This window comes from Colletotrichum aenigma (genome assembly GCF_013390185.1).
Source record: "Colletotrichum aenigma strain Cg56 chromosome Unknown KSG_Cg56_contig03, whole genome shotgun sequence".
NCBI classification, from domain to species: Eukaryota; Fungi; Ascomycota; class Sordariomycetes; order Glomerellales; family Glomerellaceae; genus Colletotrichum; species Colletotrichum aenigma.
In genome coordinates this window covers 3,537,281-3,561,507 of record NW_023500909.1, presented here as the reverse complement: position 1 = coordinate 3,561,507, position 24,227 = coordinate 3,537,281, and the positions used below count along the sequence as shown (strand labels likewise).

Here is a 24,227-nt window from a genome sequence, read left to right as displayed (position 1 = left end):
GGGGGAGGAGCAACTGGGTGTTGTGGGCGAGCTGCTAGACTCTGGACGCAATGGTCGTCTGGAGATAGATGGTTGTCGCAGAAATCAGGTCGAGACTCGGACGATGGAGGCTAGGAGACGGTGTCGATGGGAAGAAACGGGCCAGGAGGGCGAGCAAGGCGGAGAGGAGAGTGTATGCCGGCCGAGGTAGCAATTGATAGCTGAGGAACGACGCGAAGTAGATCACGACGTGTGGTCTGGACGAGTCGGGTATATGTCCAGATTTGTGGCCAGTTGGGCGTAGATTGCACGCAGATGCCAGACGTAGGTGAGGGTTGGTAGATTATTGGCGGTAGGGAAAGGAGGATAGCCGGCCTGATGAACTGGACAACTTTTTGAGGTTCCAACAGACAGGGGCTCCAAGTAAAAAACGCCAGGTGAGAACGGCCGGGGGTTGAGAGGAGCGAGCGCACTGATACTAAGGATGCGTGAGAGAAAGAGACGGGGGAGACGAGACTGGGAGCCTCCACACGCGTCCCCATCAGCCAGGCTGCTGCAAGAGTGATGTCTTCAGGGGATGGAAGCAACAGTACTGCGGTGAGGTACCTTTCGACAGCAAGAATACCAACCTACCTTACCTAGGTAAGGTAGGTACCTAAGGTACCTTGAAAGTAGGTAGGTAGGCAACAAATGCCACAGCCAATGCTTTGTGTGATAAAAGTTGGGTCAGTGTGTTAGCGTTGCAGGCACTATGGCAGCATGGGAACTGAGCGTGCCCGCAGTGACTGTGGTCCCCTATCCTGATGAGTGAACGTGCCAGAGGTGCACCTCGTTGCAGGGGGGTTGGTTGCATTACGGGCAATATTAGGGGAACAGAGGAAGCTAGCAGCAGCAGTCCAGTATCTTACAGCAATGTTGCGTCTGATCAACACTACCTAGGTACCCTTTGTTGCTGCGACACCTACCTTAGACAAGTAGGTATCTTACGTAATGGAGTAGTTCTCCTGTAAACCAACACTTAAGTCCTAGGTGGATATGACTAGCCTTTGTTTTGCTCAAAGTACCTTTCCCTCATCTTCTACTACCTAGACTTGCCTCAGGTGAGGTGAAATCCGCAGCTAAGACGCACCCTATGCACGCAGTACGGATACACCTTTGAGCGCTCTCAAGGGCGGGAAAGGAGACAGATGGGATTGCTTCGAAGCAGACAGTGCGGCGGCATGTGAAGGGCACGGCCGCTGGATGGGCTTCTGCTGTGTCTTTACTCTTCTACTTTTCTGCAAGGTTCCTTTGGCCCTTTGACCAACTGTCTCTAGCTCTGCTGTCTACCAGATGGGCTTACAATCATAATGTTTTGGCTCCTGTTTGACGGATTTTGTCCCTAAAATGGTCTTCATTGGCGTCTTTGTCGTTTTCTTTGATGTGAAGACGGATGGGCTAATGGAAGGTTGGTGGCTGTCAGGCTTGAAAGGACCCGACTCAAGGCCTCGGAATTGTCTCTTGACGAGCTTGACTCGACACCGGTTTTTCGGCTTGGTGTCCTTTGATTCTTCTGAATTACAAGATTTGGCTCGTTGCCAGTTTATAGAGAAGCTCTGTTATGGCCGATTATATCCATCCACTTATTCTTGATCAGTGGCCATCGCTGACAGGAGAAGGCTCCGAAGCCCAAAGATCACCCAAGGCGTAGTTAGAGTCAAAAATTCAGATATTTCGACGGGAAAACTTGAGGCTCAGAGGTTAGTTAGCTGGCTGCTAAGCCAGACGAAACAATCGACGCTCTTAAGCTTCTCGCACTAGCGCAAGATGCCCTGCATCAGGTGTGTTCTTCGTGGCGTAATGATTTCTGCTTCGTCGCTCGTTACCTCACCTCTTTCCTATTATCCGATTTCTCTCATTGTGTCTATGGTGAAAATTTGGGGATTGGGCTTTGTGTGTCTGAGCGAGGCAAGCTTCATCTCATCTCTTCATCGAGCCACAAACGGAGTCTGTGACTTCGTCGCCAGTTAGTCAGGGCCAACAGCAAGCAGGTTGTACATGACTGTTGCTGGGGGGGCCCAAATACAGCGTTGGAACGCACAGTGTTTCTCTACTGTCCGCATGGCTGCTGGCTTCTCCCCCCTTTTGTCTCCGCTCTTTGCTCTTCAACCCCAGCGGCCGGTGAAGGTGGATAGCGGCCCCCTACCCGCTTTGCTCCCAGTGTATTAAACTGCAAATTTCATCCCCCTCTCCAGCAAGGTTGGGGCAGGGTCTTTGTCCGTTGTTCCCAATATTTATCATCATGCCATTGCAATTTTGGACATACGTATCTGCTGTTGCTGCTCAACTAGCCAACGGAGATGTGACTTGTTTCCTACGCGATTGACTGGTATCGGGCTAAGGGCCATCCGCCGGTCCCCATTTATCGGACGTGCACTCCATTTCCCTGTCCGGTGTTCTGGTCGCCTGGCGAAGGCTAAGCCAAAGACGGCATTGGTTCAGGCACCTGAAGATGCTTTTGAGTATGAAGAATTCATGCTCTCTGGTGGCTACTGGGTCCGGCGCCGGCCACTGGACCGCTGCACACCACAATTTCCGAGGCATAGACACGCCCCGCGTACCGCATGTCCTTCACTCACCGCCTTACTGGCCCGCCGTATACAGCCGCGTCCAGTGTGCAAGGCTCAAGCAGAAGCACAGCATGCCATGCCACTCCAAAACAGCGTATAACCTGGAGACTTAACTCTGACCTGATCCTTGACCAAGTAGCACCATTAATGTCGCTCGCAAATTTGCTTCACAGAGTGCGTAACTACTCCTTAACGTCGATCTCGTTTTAAGTATCCTCTTCTACCCTTTAAGCCTAGCTATATCTAATTTAATGAGGTTTACATTATACTATAAAAATTCTATTTATACTTTAATAAATACTTACTATATATTATAATACTATTTATAATAACTAAAAAAGCTATAATTTAGGTTTATAAGAATATTATTAATAATTTCAATAGTTTATAGATAACTTACTATACAAAATTATATAAAAAGAAGAGTATAAACTTATTCTTTTTCTATTTATTAAATATCCTTAATAAAATTAACTTATTATAATTAAGCTTATTAGAATATTTATTATTAAATTAATAAGTTAGAAAATAAAATAGAGAATTAATTTTATTATTCTTATAAAAAATATAAATAAAAGTTCTAAAATAATATTAGTAATATAAGTTTTAATATTAGGTTCTGAGATAAATTTAGGGATAAATATTACTAGTAAATATTTGTTTATTAAATTACTATATATCTCCTCTCTAAATTTAGTAATATTAAAAAATATTAATATTTATAAATAAAATTAAAAGAATCTCTATAAAAAGTTTAAATATAATAAGAAAATAAAAGAAGTTTAAGATAAATTTAATAAACTAAATAAATTTAAAGAATATAAAAATGAATTGATTATAGCGATTACTATAATCCTCCCTAATTATTAAAGCTAACTAGGGAGCGAGAAGCGAAGGGGGAAGGGAAGGAGGAAAAGAAGGGAGAAGGGAAGGGGGGTAGTTACAAGGGTAGCCTACGTGCTAGCAGAGTTTCCAAAAAGTACACTTTAATACACTATGTCACTTCACAGTGAATCGTTTTAAGTATCCTATTCTTACTGCAGACGCAGCCATGCTTCTACCCTTTTTCTATGCCTTCAAGTTGATGTGAACCCGATACTCCATAATCGAAAGCGCTTAGGCGCCTCCTGCCGACATGTTGAAATGCTGTCGCAAATGGCAGCAGACGTCAGCTGCCACTATGATGTCCCAAAGTCAAATTCTCCATTCATAAACGCCTCCAAATGCGATGCGCTAGACTAGCTCTAGTACAAGACACGGGTCAAGATACGAGCTGTGACAAAGTCAGCATGGATCATGTCGAACAACTCGGGGGAAGAGGGGAGAACACTCACAGCTTAGAGCGTCGAGACTGTCTGAGATATCCTTGATGTCCTCCCCCTTCACATCGCTGACGTCAGCCATAAGGTAGGCGATATCACCCTTACTGTCAGTAATTTGCTTGTCGACGTTGTGGTTGCCCAGAATCTCATTGACTCTGCGCAGAACACCGGGGATGTTGCGATGAATATAGATGACACGAGCGTGGTCGGGTTCGTCAAGAGTCAAGGATCTCAGGTTCACTTCAGGCAAGTTCACGCTGTTCAATGTGATGCCCTGGTTGATGTAGCGCACAAGAGCCTCGGCAACTGTTCACTTGTGAGCCCGGCGAGGAGTAACAATGACAGTCTTGACAACTTACCTTCCACACCAATTGCGCGCTGTGCCTCCTCAGTGCTTCCACCGATGTGCGGAGTAAGAATGATGTTGTTCAAGTTGCGCAGATCCTCTCCCCAGGCATTAAGAGAGCTGTTAAAGTAGTCGCCATTGGCGGCGGGCTCATTGGGATAGACGTCAAGAGCAGCGCCAGCAATCTTGCCAGAGCGCATGGCGTTGATGAGAGCCTGAATGTCGACAACAGTGCCACGACTGGCGTTGATCAAATAGGCACCGGTCTTCATCTTCTCCAGTTGAACAGCTCCAATCATGTTCTTGGTTTCGGGCAGTTCTGGCACGTGGAGGGTCACGAAGTCCGCCTCTTCTAGCAGGCTGTCCAAAGTCGGCACCTGTCTCGCAGTACCCATGGCCATCAGATTGACAACGTCGTAGTAGACAACATTCATTCCCATTGCTTCGGCCAAGACGGACAATTGGGAGCCAATGTGGCCGTAGCCGACGATGCCTGGGAGGGAGTTAGAGTTCACGTTGCTGCCAGACCTGAAATGGGATTGATGTACCAAGTGTCTTGCCGCGGATCTCCCAGCACTTCGCGCTGACCTTATTCCAGGTGCCGCGGTGCATTTCGTTCGAGCGGTCGCCAAGCTGGCGGGCCAAAGTAATAATTTCCGCAATGACGAGCTCAGCCACACTGCGAGAGTTGGCGAAGGGAGAGTTGAACACGGCGATACCATGGGCAGCGGCGTACTCGAGGTCGACCTGGTTGGTGCCGATGCAGAAGCAGCCGATGACAAGTAGGTTCTTGGCCTCACGAAGTACTTTCTCGGTCAATTTCGTCTTGGAGCGAATACCAATGACGTGGACGTCCCTATTGTTTAATGGTATGAGTCGCTCAGGTTTTACTCTCGAATTCACAATCGTCTATCGTAAAAGGCATTGCCTACCGAATTTTCTCAATGAGCTGATCCTCGGGCAAAGACGTCTTCAGAGCTTCAACCTGGTAGCCCTGTTCAGTAAGGATGTCTTTGCCGGTTTGGTTGACGTTCTCGAGGAGCAGAATCTTGATGTCCTGGGTGTCGAAAGGCTTCAGGAGCTTGGGGGCGGGCCTCCTGGCGAGAGCAGGTCCGCCAAAGCTGGAGGGAGGAGAATGAAACGTAGCAGTAGGGGAAGTCGAGAGACCAAGGCTGGCAGAGACTTCGAGCTGCTTTCCGAACGCTGAGGCGCCGGTAATATCCTGTGCTGAGGCCATGTCTACGTATGGCTGCTGAAGTCCTAATGGCTGAGGCGCGTGTGGCGATGGAGGGGTGATTGGGAATTTTTGATGCGGGGCAGAATAGGCCGATATGCAGCTCGGTTGAGGGTGGTGTCGTGAGGGCCGAGGGGGAGACAGAAGACGACAGGTAATGTATTCAGCTCGGAAAGACAAGTGCTAAAGCTGGTGGCGCGGCATTTAAAGATGGCACAACGCTTCGTGATGTGGTCCGGGGAAGAGAAGTTTTATATTCATGGAACGTTCTCAAAATGACGCGGGATGGCCCAGTGGTGACCGAGGCGGGAGAAAAAAAAAAAGAGTACGTAGTGCGTCTACTCCTACCTTACCTTACCTCAGCGCTGCAAGTTGCAGCATTTTACTGGCTGCACACGACTGAGAGCATTCCATGGCCATAGAGGTACCTACGTGCGCTATGTAATGAGCACGGTACCCGACAGCACATCCATGGATGTGTTTTACGTACTATGACTGGACAGGCGCATCCGCAATCGCAGCCGCAGCCAGCTGACATGATGCTCGGTGCGGGCTAGCAGATGCGTATTGCGGAAGGTACAGTAAAGGGCAGACCCCGAAGAGTGGATTTCGTCTCCGGGATCCTACCGCCACGTGTGGACACGGATCTGATACGGTGCGGATGTGGAAACTGAACGCGCCATGTGCATGCAAACGCGGCGTCAGGAGCCATGAATCAAGTACCGGGAGTTACTCACACAGTGCTATGCCGACTACTGTGACAGCGGAGTTCTACCGGCAGTCGGTCCATCGCAAGCACGCCATGGGAACGGCACCGAGTCCAGTACGCCGGCGCCTCACCGCGGCCCTTGTCCTATTTCCCGCTGTTTGACACGACTTGTGCTTGAGTCACTGAGACGGAAAAAATACAGAGAGGGGAGAAAGAGGAAAAAAATCTTGCACCCCTCCAACGCCGGCACGGAAGCGTCATAACGGCCCAGAGCCGCTCTGCGTGGGTCACTGGAAATAGAACAGTCAACGCATTACGGATACATGTCGTGTATTAATGCTTGTTGGGCCCGACGTGCCGGTTACGGACAATTTTGTCGTTCCACTTTGCTGAGGCGATTCAAGGCCCAATCGCCATGCATAGCCGCAAAGTCGTGACCCGACTTCCAGCATACTGGGTAAGGTAGGCTTGTGTTGTCTTGTCAGCCCGATCCAACCTCCCGCGACGCAAGTTCCGCTCCCAACAACTCACGGAGCTTCCTTCTTAGTCGCAGCCGACAGCAACTTCAAATGACCCAGCCATTCTTAAGCATGGCGTAGATCCCTTGCTCAACTCCATGGCCTTCTCCTCACCGTACTCTATCTGGCCGTCCAGTGACCATTCAGTTTGGAGCACTATGGGGGGCTGGGTGAACCCCTCCGATTGACAGTCACACGGGATAAAACTTTGGGGACCCTCGATTGACCCATGCTTACTTGTGTGTCTCTACTACCTCCAATGCTAGCCCCCTATCCGTTACAAAACAAAGAAGAAGAACAAACTCAGAAAACACCCGTTCTACGATCCCCGTTTCAGCAGCAACATACAGCATCATTCATGGCCAGGACGTAAATAGCCGTGTCTCTCGGAAGAAAAAGAAAATCGGCGACCGAAATGTCAATTACCATCTATCAAGCAGAACCCTTCTGTGGTTTGCTGCTTGGCCCAAACCTCGTAATGCTGAGGTGGCGCGCAGTATAGACATCGCCACCTCTGTGGGTGCGGAAAGCACTCGTTGGAATAACACATTTTCCTCAAGTCCCGATCAGCATGGATGCCAAGAACCTATCAACAAAAAGTGACTTATGCCTGCATCGCTCAGCTCTGCTTGCACTCAGCCGCCTCCTGCTTAGGTTTGCCGGTATCGTCCTGTACGCGATAGTCAGCTCTGTTACGCAGGCCAGACATGGGCTCGGCTATCAAAGTCGCGGTAGCACTCACCTCGTCCTCAGACTCTTCGTCTTCGTCACGGTCCTCGCTAAGATCGTCGTCATCGTCGTCGTCCTCGTCGTCGAAGTCACCCTCCAAGTCATCATCGTCCAACTCCTCAAAGGCCAGAGCTTCGCCGGTAAACCAGTCGATGGCACGGGGGATGAGCTTCTCCTTGATGTCCTCTCCAAGCTGGTAGTCAAGCTCAAGGCGCTCCTCGATGTCAGAAGCGGCGTCGTCGTCCTCCTCCGTGGGGGCCTGAGGAGGCGAGAAGAAGTTGAAGAAGGACTCGGTGGGAACCGTCTTCTTAACGATACGAGTCTGCTTCGTGTCTGTTACAATGGTCAGCGGCCGATTCTTGTATTCCGGATACGCGCCTTCCAAACTCACTCTTGTTCCTCTGCTTCTTGCTCTCGATCCGAACAGTGAGATCCTTGCCTTCCTTCCAATCGATTTTGTCACCTTCGGCATGATCATAGATGAAGTCACCACCGTAGCCGCTCTCGCTCTGGTAGAAGTAGGTTTTGGTGATGGTCTTGTTCGTGAAAAACTCGTTCTCGGCAAATTCGAAGATGAGGCGGAAACCAGGCTTGTCGAGGTACTCCATGCGAATATCAACGAGGTGCTTCAGGGCGGCCTCATCACGGTCGGTAATCATCTCGGCAAGAGAAATTTGGTTCTTCATGGCAGACAGCCAGAACTCGGGGATACCAGAGACGTCGGATGATTCGGTAGACTTATCCGTCTTCTCGGCGTCCTCGGGCTCCTCGTCATCATCCTCCTCCTCGCCGGCCTTGATCTCTTCCTCGGAAGGCTCAGAGCCTCCGTTCACAATTTTGGCACGCTTCTCGTAAAGAGGAGTGAACTTGGCGAAGTACTTCTTCTCCAGCTGGAGAACCTCCTCCTGAAATTCGGCCTCGAGCTTGGAGTGCTCCTTCTGAATGCCCTTGAGGCCAGCGACACGGCGGCGCACCTGAGGAGGGAGGGACTCGATGTAACCGGAGGAACGGCCGACGAGGGAGCCAAGTCTTCCCTGGATCATTTGAACGAGCTTTGGGTTTTGGGCGAAGATGGAGGCAGCAGCGGCGCGATCAAGATCCTCTATGACGGAGAATTGCAAGTTAGTTATCATCCGATGGAGGGGTATGGGCGAAGCCAAATGGCAGAAGAGGGGCACATACCCTCCTTGATGCTGTCAACGCCGGGCTGCTGGGCGTGCGAGGAAATGGGCGCATTCTGAAGGGGGGTATTCTGCGGCGTACTGAGTGCAGATGGTGATCGTTAGCCATCACGAGGACACAACTTTTTGTCGCCGAACACTGCGAGCGAGAAGCGAGGGGTCGCCACCCAGAACAAAGTGCAGCCGTGGGGGAGGTCAGATACTTACGGCGCAGTGGCCGGGTCGAGGCGCTTGTTGCGAATAGGCTCAGCCATGATGTGCGATCGACTCTGAAGCCTGTGGAAAGAGACGATGGAGTGAGGGTTGTCGAGACCGAAGGGGATTGGGATTGGGATTGACGGGGCAAAAACAGGAAGACGCCGAGGGTGGGAAGTTGTAGATGCCCAGTCAAGTCTTATTTTGGTGGGGGGGCGGCAACTGGCAAAAAAATTCTAGGAGCCAGACTTTGTCCTTCGTTCGTTGGGGCGGGTACCGCTGCTAGGCGCCTTCCACGAGTAGAGAGTAAGGTAGTGACTAGTGGACGGGGTAGTCGACAGCGGGCGGGCTCCAATGGACATCACATGGCGGCCTGTTCTACTGATGGCCATCCTCCACTTAGGTAAGGCAAGGTAACTTACCTACCTACCTTGTAAGGTGGGCAAGTATCCGTACTAAGGTACCTAAGGTAGGTAGGTGCAGTACAGTGAGGTAAGGTGGTTTGTATGGCAGGGTGAAAACATTGGCGGGTAGGGAACCAGGCGCTGGGCGGGCATTTGCTGAAGCCTCAGGCCAGGCCGTTGTCTTTCCTCAGTAGGTACCAGGTAAACACAACTACCTGGCAGCGCAAGCCCTCGTCTGAACGGGGGCAAGACGTTGATACCTACTCAGGGCTCAGAAAGCGGTAAAGACTACGAATGCACACCCCGGCCCAGCCGTGTCGGTGAAGCAAAAAGACTCTTGAGACTCAGTCCTGGTGGACATAGGGGCCAGTTCTTATAGGCCAGCTGCCAGGCTGTCTCGACATGGTAAGGTGTACTTTCGTGTATCTTGAAGTCGGCCCTTGCCCTGGTGATTTGGATATTGCCGTGACAGTGTCAGACAACTAAGAGCGAAATGTGTGCACCTCTTGGGAACATTTGGAGCACCCGGATACTATGTTGACAAAGCCAAACGGCAGCAATCCCTCTTGGTAAAGCTCCCAATGTAGGTAGGTAGGTACGTAAGTCATCAAGGTACAGTGAGAGACAGGACGCCGACGTAATGAACACTGGACTGAGCTGGACCTAATTACCTTGGAGGTAAGGTGGTTTGGCGTCGGGTGGAGATACTGAGGCGGACGTTCACATCCACGTCCACGCTTGCCTCCAGCCCAGGTGTAGTGCAAACAATCTGTTTGAACGAGGTAGGTAGGCACCGTGCCTGAAGTGCCTAGGTGGACATAGTAGCCACGCTCAAGGGATTCGTTTCCCGGTCTCCCGTCGTCTGCACTGGATTGAGGGGTCCAGCCCAGGTTGTGGTCAGGTAGGTAGCTTCCAGTTCCCTCCCTTGTAGGACTTATTTTGTGGTTTCCGAACATCTTATCAGTGATGAGGACCTAAGGCAGGTAATGGAAGACACCCTAGGGCAGCTACCTTTAAGTACCTACCTACCTCCTAAGGTACCTGTACCATTCGCTGGCGGCTGCCCAGGTGCCTCGCCTTGTGCAACCACAGTACGGACACTGCGGCGTTGTACCTTGCCTTGCCGGACCATCATCGCACGGAGTCAGCTCGGAATACGCTAACCCGCAAAACATTCTTTATTTTCAGTTTCCAAGTGCAACTCAGGCTTTCACACCAATTCAATAGGCGCTGCTCGTCCACGGCCGCAACAACTGCGTTGCGCCGCCTCTACGGACGTCCACCGTTCGACATCTATATCGCGATTCGCTCAAAGCCGAACATTCGGGTCCTTCGCGACACCTCACATCCATCTGCACTTGGCTAAGCTTCGCCGAGTCGACCACCGCATATCTACCGTTTTCTCGTTCCGCTGCCATGTGCCTCTTCTACTCGGCCTACAGTATCGTCTCTTGTCACTCGGTGTCCGGGTAGCTCGACGGATTCCTGTCTATTCTATTTTCGAAGTGCAAACACCAAAACCTGGCAGCGTGACGCTGAGCCTGAACCCGCATCAAACGTCATCATGGATCAAGATCCGGATCAAGGGCACCATCGTGCCTCCTCGACATCGAGAGCGAATGGCCATGCCCCCCTATACCGTCTCAACTCCAACCAGAGCAGCACGAGCATATTTGAGGAGGTTGAAATGGCCCATGATGAGGTAGGCTCCCTGGCAGCATCGCCACCAAACAGGCAAAAACTAAACTTCTTGCCTTTGCAGCTCTTCTCCGGACCAATGGCCGAGAGTCTTCCGACCAGCGTTTCTGCTTTCTCGCACCGCAGACCACGCGCCGATTCTACCACGAGCTTTGCTTACTACCAAGACGAAGATGATTTGGAGCCCTCCCCCACATTCGATGAAGAACGCCGAAGCATGTCCGACGTCGGTGATTTTGTCTTCGGCGAGGATGACGAGAGCAATCTTGATATAGAAAGTGGCGATGCAGATGATGATGACTACATGGCCCATCGCCGAAGGTCATCGACACATTCGCGGTCTTCCGTTCATGCTAGGCTGTTGCGCCGAGACAGTGCGACCACAAGCAAGAGCTTGGGTGGAGACGGTCGAATCAGTCAAAAGGTCTATATGGTCAACGAGGACCTCACGATCGTCATCGCAGGCTTTCGGACTAGTCGCTTGGGCTTTGTCGCTTATGGTCTCCTCTGCGTTTGTACTCTCGGCCTCTCATGGCTTTTGCTGAGATGGTTTCCTCGATGGCAAGTCAGGTTGTTGGGGCGTCCATCTCCATTGGCTGAATGCGACTGGGTGGTTGTCGAAGTAAGTCGTCCCAGGTCACTGATGGGCTCCATGTCTAACTCGACTAGAACCAATGGGGTGAGTTCGCTCTTATGGACGTGGATAAGAAACTCTACGGGAGACCAATGTCAACAATTTTCGGCTCTAGCGAGAAGGGCTTTATGATGGACGATGATTACGATCCCATCATTACCGAGCTTCGCATGCTCAACTACCGCTATGTTCGCCTATATTTCAATCAGCAAACAGACAAGTTCATCATGTTCAACGGATGGGTCGACCCCAATTGGACCGACCCTCGAGCTGTCAGGGTTGGCATAGATAGCGACGAAAAAGGACTCCGGGAGGTTGTATTCGGTAACAACCTCATCGACATCGAGCAGAAGTCCATACCACGTCTTCTTGTGGACGAGGTGCGTAATGTCGGCTTTGACGTGCCATGATACTGACACGCTTAGGTGTTCCATCCGTTCTATGTCTTTCAGATAGCCAGCTTGATTCTTTGGTCACTGGACGAGTACTACTACTACGCTGTCGCCATATTCTTGATGTCATTTGGTAGTATCACGACAACTCTCATCGAGACCCGGGCGGTAAGCTCCCCATACCATGCATTGATGCGTTCCATGGCTCACTGGCACAGACCATGAAGCGCCTTCGGGAGATTTCGCGCTTTGAATGTGACGTCAGAGTGCTTCGGAACGGATTCTGTGAGTGCTGTGCCAGAATATTTTACTTTAGCTAGGCTGACGATCCACGAGGGCGCTTCGTGCCTTCAAGCGAACTTGTGCCCGGTGATATCTATGAGGTCAGCGATCCGAACCTGACCCAGTTTCCCAGTGATGGCTTGTTGTTGAGCGGTGACTGCATTGTCAATGAGAGCATGCTTACCGGTAAGTCCATTGCGCATTCTTTAGCCTGCTAAATGACTGACAATGTTTGCTAGGCGAGTCTGTCCCTGTGTCGAAAACGCCTGCCACGGATGATACTATGCATAAGTTGGATTTGGCTGCGCCGACAGTCTCGCCAGAGATCGCGAAACACTTTTTATTCTGCGGGACCAAGATTGTCCGCGCTCGTCGACCACAAGAGGATCGAGATGGCGACGCTGTGGCCCTTGCCCTGGTTGTCAGAACAGGATTCAGTACCACGAAGGGCTCTCTGGTGCGATCCATGCTATTCCCCAAACCATCAGGCTTCAAGTTCTATCGGGATTCCTTCCGGTATATAAGCGTTATGGCTGTGGTGGCTATGCTCGGCTTTATTGCATCGCTTGTCAACTTCCTGCGGTTGCAGTTGGCTTGGCATCTAATCATCGTGCGCGCCCTTGATTTGATAACGATCGTGGTGCCCCCTGCTTTGCCGGCCACTCTTACAATTGGCACCAATTTTGCAATTAACAGACTCAAGAAGAAACAGATATTCTGTATCAGTCCGCAGCGAGTCAATGTGGGGGGGAAGTTGGATATCATGTGTTTCGACAAAACCGGAACCTTGACAGAAGACGGGCTGGACATTCTCGGTGTGCGTGTGGCATCGCCTGCGACCGGCAAGTTTACAGACGTGTTATCGGACCCATCGACTCTCGTGCCAAGTCGCAACCACCGAAGTAGAGATGCTGCCCAAGATTCGAAGCTTAAGGCCGCTCTTTTCACAATGGCGACCTGTCACTCTCTAAGGGTCGTAGATGACGAATTGGTTGGGGATCCACTTGATCTGAAGATGTTCGAATTTACTCGGTGGTCTTTCGAAGAGGGCAAGCAAAGCCTGAATGAAGCGGACGATCAGGACCAGGGAAGCCTCGCACCATCTGTCGCTAGACCGCCTGAGGAGTACTCTGATACTCTACGAGATCAAAACGGAAATAACCACTCGGTATGTTATCATGGGTGTCGTTTGAGCAAAGCGGGGCTGACCTCCACAAACAGCCACCTCTTGAACTTGGAGTCCTCAGATCTTTTGAATTTGTTTCGCAGCTTCGAAGAGCGAGCGTGATTGTCAGGCAGTTTGGAAAGCCAAGTGGAGACATCTACGTCAAAGGCGCCCCTGAGTGCATGCGGGAGATTTGCCGAGAGGATAGCTGTAAGTGGATTGCCGATGACAATTGCAATTATTGACCGTCTGGTTACTGATGCGTGATGCAACAGTTCCTGTCGACTACGACGAACAACTTGCAAACTACACGCATAAGGGATATCGTGTCATCGGGTGTGCAAACCGCCACATCCCCAAAATGAGTTGGGTCAAGGCACAGAAAATGAAGAGACACGAGGCAGAGTCAGACTTGGAGTTTACCGGCTTCATCATTTTCGAAAACAAGCTGAAACCGACCACTGCGTCGGTGTTGACGGAACTTTTAGACTCCAACATCAGCGCAACAATGGTGACTGGTGACAACATCCTGACCGCCATCAGCGTTGCCCGTGAGTGCAACTTGGTCAACAAAACTGCTCACTGCTTCGTCCCGAGATTCATTGAGGGTGAGTAAAGCACCCGTATCATGGTGAATTCTAGTTAACAGATGGAAGGGCATGCTGGCGATCCCAAGGCGAGGTTGCAATGGGAGAGCATCGACAATAGCGACTTCCACTTAAGTGACCAGACTCTACTTGTAAGTCTCACGGAGCGACCTTCACCATGTTCCCCCTACTTACTATGGCGAAGCCCATGGCCCCACCAGCAGATGTCGACGCATCGCTGGCGTACAACATCAACGACATTCGCAACTACTCACTGGCTGTCACTGGCGAGGTTTTCCGCTGGATCGTAGACTTTGCACCTCCAATAATTCTTCAAAGGGTGGGTGATTACGATAGACGTTCTTACCAAATAACTTGCTGACAGTCACAGATGCTCGTTCGCGGCAGAGTTTTTGCGCGCATGTCGCCTGACGAGAAGCACGAACTGGTTGAGAAACTACAGGGCATTGGGTACTGCTGTGGGTTTTGCGGCGACGGCGCAAATGATTGCGGCGCTCTGAAGGCTGCCGATGTGGGCATTTCGCTCTCAGAAGCGGAAGCTTCCGTTGCAGCTCCATTCACATCTCGTATCTTTGACATCGGATGTGTACCGACGGTCATCCGGTATGCGCAAGACTCTTCTCGCTGGAAGGACACTGCTGACGCATCGGTGTAGTGAAGGGCGTGCTGCGCTCGTAACGAGCTTCAGCTGCTTCAAGTACATGAGTCTCTACTCGGCGATTCAGTTCACATCGGTCAGCTTTCTCTACGCGAAAGCGTCAAACCTCGGCGATTTCCAGGTGAGTCAATGATGATCCCTTCTCTTATATTCAAGACTAAGACAGCCATAGTTTCTTTTCATCGATCTGCTTCTTATCCTACCAATTGCTGTCTTCAGTAAGTTCATCGCGATGACGATGGATCCAGCTTGGCGCGTGCTAATGTTGGCAATAATAGTGAGCTGGGCTGGGCCCTTTCCCACTTTGTCACAGAAACGACCGACGGCGGATCTTGTATCCCGCAAGGTTCTCATACCCTTGTTGGGACAAATGGCTATTTGCATCGCCGTGCAAGCCATGGTCTATGTAGCCGTGCGAGAGCAACCGTGGTAAGTTCATGGAAGCCACTGATGTCTAGTTGTGCCACTAATCACGCTGATAGGTACATCCCACCACGCATCAACCATGAGAAGTCAAACATTAAAAACTCGGAAAACACCGTATTATTTCTCGTGTCATGCTTTGAGTACATCTTAGCTGGCGTGGTCCTCAATGCAGGGCCTCCCTTCAGAGAGAGCGCATTGAAGAATTGTATGTTTGATACCTCTCACATACTAGCATTTTGCTGATCTTTCTGGCAAGGGCCCTTCTTGGCGACTGTTGGGGTGACTCTCCTGATCACTCTTTACATGATTCTTTTTCCGGCGCATTCGGTCAAGCGTTTGATGCAAGTGACGAATACCAATTTGGACTTTGAGCTTTTCATGATCTTGCTTGGTGCCGTTTACTTGGCTGCAGCTTTGACCTCGGAAAAGTACGTTTTCCAAAAATTGGCTAGGGCTGCTGGGGTTTTCAAGAAACACGTACTGAAGACGCCGAAGCAGAGGAAGCAGTACAAGATTATCTTGGAGAACATGGAGGTGTAGGATAGCATTCATCAAGGCTTCGCATGACCCACCATGGTTAGCGCAAATACACGCTACCAGCCTCATTGATATGTCAGTAAATTAGTACCATGAGATGAAGGCTATTTTCGCGATGTTCGTCCTCGTAGACAAGAACAACATGATGAACACAGCTTAGTTGAGGGAGAAATGGACGTGTCATTGATGCTCCACTCGACACTGGAGCTAGCCTAAGCGGATCACCCCGGCTCCGAGGGGCCGGGGTTTTCGCTACGACGGCCTGAGACAGGAAAGTCGGCCACGCTGCATCTCCCAACCCCCCAAACAATTGGTAGCTGGTGAAAATCACACTCGCCGATATTCAATTAAGTCCTGTGCCACTCACCTTGTCCTGCAAACGATCGCGCTCCTAGTGGTCGACATCGTGAAGTTGCGTTTGTAAAATACAAAAGCTGACAGATGCCACGATAACAGACGCACACCCTTTTGTGCTCGGACTCGAATCTGGTTTCGAAGTGCAACATCTCCCAAGCCAAAAAAAAAGTTGAGGACACGGAATCTTTTGCTCGACGGAAAACAGCTACTATCTCAGTTTTGGCTTCAAACCATCTTGCGAGCTATTGACGATTTCCTCCTAGTGAAATCACGATGAACATGGGTAAGTCGACCATGGTGCTTTCTCCACCACTGATAGAGGAGGAAGCTTCTGCTGCTTTCATCGTAATGGAGCTACGTCTCTGACGAGATTCAACAGACTGGATTCTCGACAGCGGCTACCTGCCCCATGCAGTTATCAGAGTTGGCATCCGACGACAGCTCCAGGAGCGTCTCGATTCTATCGCAAGCACCTCTCTCAGCCTGGATTACGAGCGTAAGATGACCTTTATCGAGAAGTTACGCACGCAGCCCATAGCCATCGAGACTGCTGCTGCCAACAAGCAGCACTATGAAGTCGGCACCGGCGTGTTGGCCGCATGCTTGGGCCCTCGTATGAAGTACTCATGCTGTCTATACCCCAAGGGCGGGGAGACGCTGGCACAGGCTGAAGTTGCCATGCTGCAGACTTATGTGGAGAAGGCGGAGTTGAAGGACGGCATGAGCATTCTAGATCTCGGGTGAGCCTTCACTCCTTCCCCTTTCTTGACGGAACAGTCATGCCTGGGCTAACTCACTCTGCGTAGCTGCGGCTGGGGGTCGGGCGCGCTTTATTTTGCAGAGGTCCTTCCTAACTCCAAGGTCACTGCGTTCTCTAACTCTAAGACGCAAAAGGAATACATTGATGGAAAGGCCAAGGAGAAGGGTCTGGCCAATCTCACAGTAATCACAGGCAACGCTGTCGACTATGAATTTGAGCCTGAGTCCTTCGACAGAGTCGTGTCCATCGAGGTGCGTAGCGTCCCAAACGGGCACAGTTGAATCGCTACTGATGAGCACAAGCTTTTTGAGCACATGAAAAACTATGAGTTGTTGATGGCCAAGGTCAGCAGGGCTTTGAAAGGAGGCGGCAAGCTTTTCGTGCATATTTTTGCACATAAGACCACGCCGTATGACTAGTAAGTTGAGTATTTTCCTGGTGAGGAATACCATTACTGACATAGGCAACGCAGCGAGGAGGGTTGGATGACAACGCATTTCTTCACCGGAGGCACCATGCCGTCTGTTGATCTGCTTCTGTACTTCCAGCATGATCTCAAAATCCAGAGGCAGTGGTGGGTGAACGGCCAGCATTACTCCAAAACGTGTGAGGTACATCAATTTCCCCTTTTCAATGCTTGTCCCTGAACGCACCGAGCGACCTGACGTCTTTGCAATAGGATTGGCTGAGCAAGATGCTTGCACACAAGAAGGAGATCTGGCCGCACTTGGTGGAGACCTACGGAGAGCAGGATGCCAGTGTATGGTATAACCGGTGGCAGATATTTTACATGGCGTGTTCCGAGCTGTTTGCCTATCAAGGCGGCGACATCTGGGGCATTGCGCACTATCTGTTCGAGAAACCAAACTGATCATTCCACTGGACACGCACGTGTAAATCTGTCATATTCATAGAATAGCCATATCTTCTTTGTTGGCTTCGGTCCGGCAAATCTTGATCAACCCATGGCTGGTGATGCTTATTTCGCTCCAACGTCGATTCCCTCCACGGCACCGTGTCAAAACGTGAGGATCAGTGATCCCAGGGATGCTTCCAGCCCAGCAAAACGGGACCTGCACACGATTGTCAGCTACAATGAATTCAACTGCACGCATCACCAAGGGCATGAACACACCATCCTTTTTCGCGCGATACATCAGCTACCAATGGCAAATAGTCAGCATGTCTGTTTCTCGAGCGTCATATCGTGACGAGACAACGCACAAAGAACCACATGCCAGCACCCAGAGCAGTCGCTGTATAGCGGTAAATGCCCGGGACGTGAGGCGTGGGAGGCTTGGGGCCGGGATACATCGTGAGAATGCGGCAAGGCGCGTCGGTCGGGGTAGACGGGATCTTCTGAGGAGTTCAATTAGAAGCTGTCATAGAACCAATTGACGAAAACGACATGAACATACCAACCTCGAATATCGCCGGTTCCTCTTCGCACGCGGAGTTGGGGAAGGGACGGGGGAGAGCAGCTGGAGGTGACTGAAAATACTGGTAGGACGAACGACGTTGAAGCATCACCATACAAGACCGGGAGCGCTGTGTGGAGCTCTGCCTTGGCTGTTTAGGTAATTGGGGCTGAGCTGGGAGACGACGAATCAATCTGTATCGATTAGGTGTCTCCCTTAATTGCAGGTTGGTGCCTCATGTGCCTGCCTGGAAACCTAGGTGCATATCTAAACACCGCTGATACGCAGCCCCGCCTTTGTGCCCGGTGGGGCTTCTCCAGGCCGGGACACTGGCCCGGGTGTTGGCTGGCCCCTACCGTCTCAAACCATTGACAGCCCCTGGAGCAGAGTGGACACAGAACTCTTTGAGTGCTGCACAATGGCACAAAGAGACGGCCCCGTAGCAACATTTCTAGCGGGACGTTGAACCGATAAGTCCCCGTATCGCAACATCAACGCACCTTACCTACCTCGCCTACGTAGACTTCATACGTAATTCGAGCCACCTATCCTCCAGCACCATTCCCAATAAACCTCTACATTGACCAGAAGGCAGCAGCCAATCCACCTATATCCTTCTCCTGATCGAATTTTCTGATTACCCTATCAGACACACTTTTCTGGGACCCTGCTGTCGCCGAAACGATTGAACACAGCACTGGTCACCTCGAAGTGTCAATCCAACTAGATAGCCGACATGGCAACTCCCAAATTTAACTCCAAGTCGCCCACGATACGGCGCATACGTAAGAGTTTTCTGCCCTCCTGCTCGTCTATCAGTCATTATCTGATTTTTTCGCGTCCAGTTCGCGAAGCACAGGAACTTTCAAACTCGCCGTCGCCAGATTACACGGCAACCCCGCTAGAATCAGATCTATTCGAATGGCACTTTACCTTCCGCGGGCCCCCGAATTCTTCCTATAGCGATGGAATCTACCACGGTCGAATCGTCCTGCCACCCACATATCCGCTCCGTCCGCCCAGCTTTCGATTTCTTACTCCGAGCGGCCGTTTCGAGACGAACCGCGAGATCTGCCTCAGCATCAGCGGTCATCACGAGGAAACATGGCAGCCCGCCTGGGGCGTAAGGACGGCGTTGGTTGCGTACGTCGCTCGTCATAATGCCCTTGACTTGGCCGCCTTTACTAACTACCAACCAGGTTGCGCAGCTTTATGGAGACAGATCCTCGAGGCCAACTAGGTGGTCTCGAAACAAGCGACGCTGTGCGAAGGCGTCACGCGACGGCATCCCAGACATTCAAGTGCCCAACATGCGCTAAAACCAATCTCGAGATTATACAGGAATGCGAGGAGAGTGCCAAATCCATCGCCGTCACATCAGAATCCTCTGATGTCGAAATACCCTCAGAGTTGAAGATGGGATGGAAAGATGAAATGGGCAAGCTGGCCGAAAGACAACACCACGCGCAGGAAACCCCACGGCACGACGATGGTGATGCTGAGAGTGCGGAGCTCGCCGAGGGTTTCGTCCGCACTGCACCCAAAGTGGGTGGGCCGGAAACAAGTCCAGTGCCCATATCACAAGTACCAGCGCCCGACATCGCAGCGGGATCAAACGGGCCCTCCCCATCGATATTGAACCCAACAAGAACAGTGTCCCTGCCTCCGGCACCGAACGTTCGGCAAGCTCACCAACGCCCGCACGACGAAGGGGTACCGCTGTGGGTGGACCGGGCCATCGTTGCACTTGTTGTGTTGCTTCTAGCGATGATTCTCAAAGTAATCCTGGACTTTTAGCCAGTCAGTTCTGTACAAACAGATGGTAATTTTCAGTGGGTTTCAGCTCATCCGTTACTTACTTAGACGTGCGGAGGCTATGATGGGCAACTTATTGACACTGATGCTCTTCCAGGGACATTTGGGTCGGATGTTCATATGCTGATGGATGGGTCTACGACACAGAGACACGGTGGCAGAAAGGCACATGCGAAGTGCTTGGATTGAATACAGAGGCAGATAACTGTCTATTAGCGTATTTTCCACTTGCTCTACGAATGCAGGTTGCATCGATTTTCATACGCGAATGAATACGGCGAGTATCTCTGCCAGGATTCTTAACCACAGTTTCAATTTCTCAGCTGTCCTGGACTTGAATTCTGTGATCCCCAAGTGTCTTGCCCTTTGCTTCATTGTAGTTCGATGCATAGGCACCCTGTCCCCAAAGTGACTGAGAAATTGTTGTAAAACAAGTCTTCATAACGCAATGCCTCGCTGCCTCCCGACAAGCAGCCACCACCACTCGTCCACTGTGCAGCTCGTCCCGTGTGCCATGTGCTTTAACACCCCGTTGTGTCGGCCCCAATCGAAAACCATTTCAACCTCAAATTCTTGAAGGTAGGGTTTCAAAACTGCGCAAACAGACGGGACGTCCAGCGGGCCGCGCGTGGCTATGACGAAAGCGACTGCACCGAGGACCTGTGACCAGCGTTCTATATTGAGCTCCCCAAAAAAGTCAGACCACAATGGTATGGCTCGGTTCTGGTTTTCTCGTGGGGGCCTGTTGCTTCTTGCCCGTTCGATAACCTCTAAATCATCATCGTACAGATAATCTTGTGTGGGAGCGATCTCAAGGCCGAAGTTATAATACGACTTCGGGTACTTTCTGCTTTCATAGTTGCCGGGATCAAATCCCAGAGGAATGCTCGGGACATCGACTGTCGTAACGGCCACTCTCCCATTCGCCTGCAGGTTCACCATCGCCATAACTTCACCGTCTCTGAGAACATAAGGAATACGAATCTTTTCGCCTCGTCGAAAGCTGACATCAAGTCGCGACTTGAAGCGGGTGGCGTCAACGAACTTGTGCTGATGCGTCCACTTTATCAACCGAGGAAGAAAGGTCTCAGTAAGGCGGTATGGCCTTCCCTCGAGTGCCTTCAGCTTGCTGTCCGTAATGATGCCCTGGCCTTGGAGGGTCTCAACCGCTTGCTCAAGCAAATTCTGAATGCGATCCTCGTCCCCGCCTCCTATGCTGGCCATTTTCTTCCTTATATCTTGTGGTGCGTATCTATCGCGCGGCGTGTAGCAGAGAGAGCGAAGCCAGGACATGGCTGTAACCAGGTCTTTCGCTTTCGTATTTGGGGCAGATCCGCTGCCTTCATCGATGAGGGAAGTAGCCGGGCGCGAGGTAGCGGCTTCAAATCTGTTGAAGACAGACATCTGAAAATTGTAGTAATCTTCACGCCAATTATCAATGTCCGCCCAGGCTGGTGCGAGAGAATATCCTTGAACCAGGGCATTTTTGCTCGCAGGAAGCTCCACGGAGTCCTCGATGAGCCCAGCGGTCCATCTGATCAGACGGACCCAATCGTAGTTGACGTAGTTATCAAAGTCAATCGCGGGGAACTCCTTGTTCTCGTAGGCGGGAATGAATCGAATCTGGAATCGTTCTGTGAGTTGACTAATGAACGTCCGTCGGTCCTTCCGAGCTTTGGACCAGAATCGCCGCATAGCACTGAGAGCCATGTCCGGGAACAACGTCATCATCAAGCCCCATTCGATGACCCTGTCGGCGCCGCCTAGTAATGTCCTAGTCACAACGAACGCCGCTATCAATATGGTTTCGTTGGTCTCATCCAGTCCGTTGTTCCGCTTGGATGCCTCTCGCAGATCCGCATCCTTTGGCAGTGTTATGAGCGACCTGATCTTCAGATCTATACCCACTACAAGGTCCTTTGTGTCGGTGATGGGTTGCTTTTGTCGTCGCTTGCGTCGCCGCTGACGGCCAAGGTCGCCGCCCCATAGATGATCAGCCGCAGTGGTAGTGAAGTCCGACAAGCGCACGTCGAATAATAGAGACGCACTCAATTGATTAGCGGAATTCCAGTCAAGAGGAGGATTCACCCATTTGCCTGGCAGGTCGCTAACGCCAAGATTGATGAAGATGTGCTCCGGCACGATTGACTCGGCCAACATGAGCTTCATACCCTCGGTCGACAACTCCCAGTCGAAGCAGGCATCGACTTGCTCAGAAAACTCCTGATACTGGCTGCTGCTTGGAAACTTGGACCGCGGGCGGCCGCGCCATTTTACCATCTCAGCCAAGTTTTGCGGTAGATTCTGCTTCAGGAACCATCGAGAATCCGGCATCCAACCTAGTGTTGTTAAGCTGCAGTCTTCGTCGAATAAACTGTCGTCAATCGCCGGCCAGACGCCCCTTTGGCCTACGATAACGGTGGCGTCAGTGAAACTGACGCTGAAGTTATTGGCTGCATCGTCCTTGGCTGGCGCCGACGGGTATGTTGGCTCGGTAGTTGGGCCGTCGGGTGGTAACAGGGAATGTCTGACTTCCTCTGGCACATCTTGGCCGAGATAAGTGTTGGGTTTAAGGAACACCAAAGAGGTTACGAAGCCGCTTCTTCCAGCTTCCATCGAATTTGACCGCGTTAGTCCGTTGTGAGCTCCGTCGTTGCCGTCCATAAAAAATCGGAAAATATCCCGACGTCGTGTACCATCAGGGCCGTCATCCTCGGCGTGTGTAATTTGCTCCTTCGTCACCATTCTCCTCTTCCGTTTCCGTGGGGTCAAATTGGTACCCTCAGGAGGGGTGAGTGGCCGTTCATTTGCGGCTTTCTTAGCATAAAAAGGCGCATCAAGAACCTCGATTCCCTGGACAAGTTTTCGCCGGCTCGAGAAAACTGGCTGGACGTTGTTGCTGTCTTCATCATGGAGCCCGGTCTTGGGAGTGAACGCCAGGGGTGTATAGGCCTTGGGGTGCGCTGCAGTGATCTTTGCTTTCAAGGCCGCGCCAGCTGGTGAAGATGCCTCAACCCCGGGGACCCTCAGTAATTGGTAATTTGCCATCATACCTCTAGAATCCTTGAAGGCATGTGTACTGACAACGATCTGTTTTCTCTTGGCCAATCGGGCCAAGGCATCTTTGTAGCTCTGGTGAGCCGGTGTGGGTTCGCCCGGGAAAGCTACTTCCCACGTTGCGAGAACGGCATACCAAACGGAGCAACCGCCAGGGAAGACTCCACCGTTGGCATGCAGGATGTGCATGAGAATTTTCTCCATGAGATCCTGCCCGGAGACTGCCAACGCACCTTTGATGCCGATACTAGTTCGCACTACCTCTGCGTTTGATAAGCCGAGTGTAACACTGGATGATGTTTCTGCCCTTGATGTATTCGACTTAGAGTTGATTTGCCCTCCGCTGCCGCGCTCTTGTGCACATGTTGGTAAAAGGGCTTCACCAGCCTCGACAAAACTGGTTGATGGACTGCCGCGACGGTCAGCAGCGCTCGTTGTTGTTGTTGTTTCCTCAACTCGCAGGCGCTTGAAGGACGGCTGGATTGGGGCGTGTTCTGCAGGCATGTCTCTGACGGTACCGTCTGTGTCGTCGATAAGGCCACTCATCGAAGATCTGACAACAGAAATCGGTGGCCGAAGCGAGGATGATTTGCACGGTTGGCGTTGGCCGCCGATGCGGTTTCTGACCCCAAATCTCGCCTCAGAAGATGCATGAGACCATCTAGGCCGTGAGGTCCTCGTATTCCTTCTTCGAGTAGCAGTGTTGCCATCGGAGATCAGGATATCCACATCGTTTGAGTCATCCAGGCCGGCTGCTGCCGCATCAGGGGCAGCAGCGCCCAGTGTAAGACCGCCCGTTGGCGAGGGCACTATTTCGTCCGCTTCATCGATGGCGGGCGTTGTGACTTGGCGATGTCTAGTCGGACGAGGTGTCACTAGCTTTGCGGAAGTAGATATTCTGTCCACCAATTCTGGCGGAGCTGTCGCTGGTGGAACGTAATTCGGATTGCATGTCGTTTTTGACTTCTCGAGATGGTACTTGATGCCAACGTCATTCTTCCAAGTTCCTCCACACTTTTCGCATTTAAAGACGCTCCGTGTCTTCTTTTCTGCTCCTTTCTTCTTTCCACGTCGCCCTCCGCGTCTTGTTGTTTCTTGAGCAGCGGTTTTGTTTACGAGCTGCAAGGAGTTTTCCTCAGCGTTTCGATCCTGGTCCTCATGGGCGACCACAATCGATTCTTGTGTGTCGTCGGG

The 24,227-nt window shown here is 51.4% G+C and overlaps 7 protein-coding genes across 7 annotated transcripts; 3 read left to right on the top strand and 4 right to left on the bottom strand.

The window, feature by feature from the left end:
* Window positions 1-3,832: 3,832 nt before the first annotated feature.
* On the bottom strand, window positions 3,833-5,493 carry SER3 (D-3-phosphoglycerate dehydrogenase 1; the record flags this gene model as incomplete). Its single annotated transcript, XM_037320179.1, has 5 exons — window positions 3,833-3,861; window positions 3,923-4,216; window positions 4,270-4,749; window positions 4,805-5,112; window positions 5,189-5,493. The coding sequence occupies 5 exons, from the start codon at window positions 5,491-5,493 to the stop codon at window positions 3,833-3,835; spliced, it is 1,416 nt and encodes a 471-aa protein (XP_037182324.1).
* Window positions 5,494-7,336: 1,843 nt separating this feature from the next.
* Window positions 7,337-8,881, bottom strand: CGCA056_v004923 (putative nucleosome assembly protein; the record flags this gene model as incomplete). The annotated part of the gene is made up of 5 exons (XM_037320178.1): window positions 7,337-7,387; window positions 7,460-7,779; window positions 7,838-8,548; window positions 8,629-8,708; window positions 8,835-8,881. The coding sequence occupies 5 exons, from the start codon at window positions 8,879-8,881 to the stop codon at window positions 7,337-7,339; spliced, it is 1,209 nt and encodes a 402-aa protein (XP_037181948.1).
* A 1,909-nt stretch (window positions 8,882-10,790) lies between these two features.
* CGCA056_v004922 (putative cation-transporting ATPase) lies at window positions 10,791-15,629 on the top strand (the record flags this gene model as incomplete). The annotated part of the gene is made up of 17 exons (XM_037320177.1): window positions 10,791-10,928; window positions 10,989-11,546; window positions 11,594-11,938; window positions 11,984-12,118; window positions 12,169-12,235; window positions 12,287-12,418; window positions 12,472-13,400; window positions 13,454-13,607; window positions 13,673-14,005; window positions 14,054-14,136; window positions 14,190-14,324; window positions 14,376-14,608; window positions 14,661-14,784; window positions 14,836-14,881; window positions 14,942-15,092; window positions 15,146-15,294; window positions 15,346-15,629. The coding sequence occupies 17 exons, from the start codon at window positions 10,791-10,793 to the stop codon at window positions 15,627-15,629; spliced, it is 3,996 nt and encodes a 1,331-aa protein (XP_037181947.1).
* A 627-nt stretch (window positions 15,630-16,256) lies between these two features.
* On the top strand, window positions 16,257-17,614 carry CNMT ((S)-coclaurine N-methyltransferase; the record flags this gene model as incomplete). Its single annotated transcript, XM_037320176.1, has 6 exons — window positions 16,257-16,266; window positions 16,363-16,723; window positions 16,790-16,994; window positions 17,046-17,161; window positions 17,216-17,354; window positions 17,423-17,614. 6 exons carry the CDS (start codon window positions 16,257-16,259, stop codon window positions 17,612-17,614), a joined length of 1,023 nt encoding a protein of 340 aa, XP_037182329.1.
* Window positions 17,615-17,775: 161 nt separating this feature from the next.
* On the bottom strand, window positions 17,776-18,057 carry CGCA056_v004920 (NADH dehydrogenase [ubiquinone] 1 beta subcomplex subunit 2; the record flags this gene model as incomplete). The annotated part of the gene is made up of 3 exons (XM_037320175.1): window positions 17,776-17,816; window positions 17,879-17,903; window positions 17,968-18,057. 3 exons carry the CDS (start codon window positions 18,055-18,057, stop codon window positions 17,776-17,778), a joined length of 156 nt encoding a protein of 51 aa, XP_037181549.1.
* An 840-nt stretch (window positions 18,058-18,897) lies between these two features.
* Ube2j1 (Ubiquitin-conjugating enzyme E2 J1) lies at window positions 18,898-19,958 on the top strand (the record flags this gene model as incomplete). Its single annotated transcript, XM_037320174.1, has 3 exons — window positions 18,898-18,946; window positions 19,007-19,304; window positions 19,361-19,958. 3 exons carry the CDS (start codon window positions 18,898-18,900, stop codon window positions 19,956-19,958), a joined length of 945 nt encoding a protein of 314 aa, XP_037181410.1.
* A 456-nt stretch (window positions 19,959-20,414) lies between these two features.
* CGCA056_v004918 (uncharacterized protein) lies at window positions 20,415-23,537 on the bottom strand (the record flags this gene model as incomplete). Its single annotated transcript, XM_037320173.1, has 1 exon — window positions 20,415-23,537. One exon carries the CDS (start codon window positions 23,535-23,537, stop codon window positions 20,415-20,417), a length of 3,123 nt encoding a protein of 1,040 aa, XP_037181411.1.
* Between the last annotated feature and the right edge of the window lie 690 nt (window positions 23,538-24,227).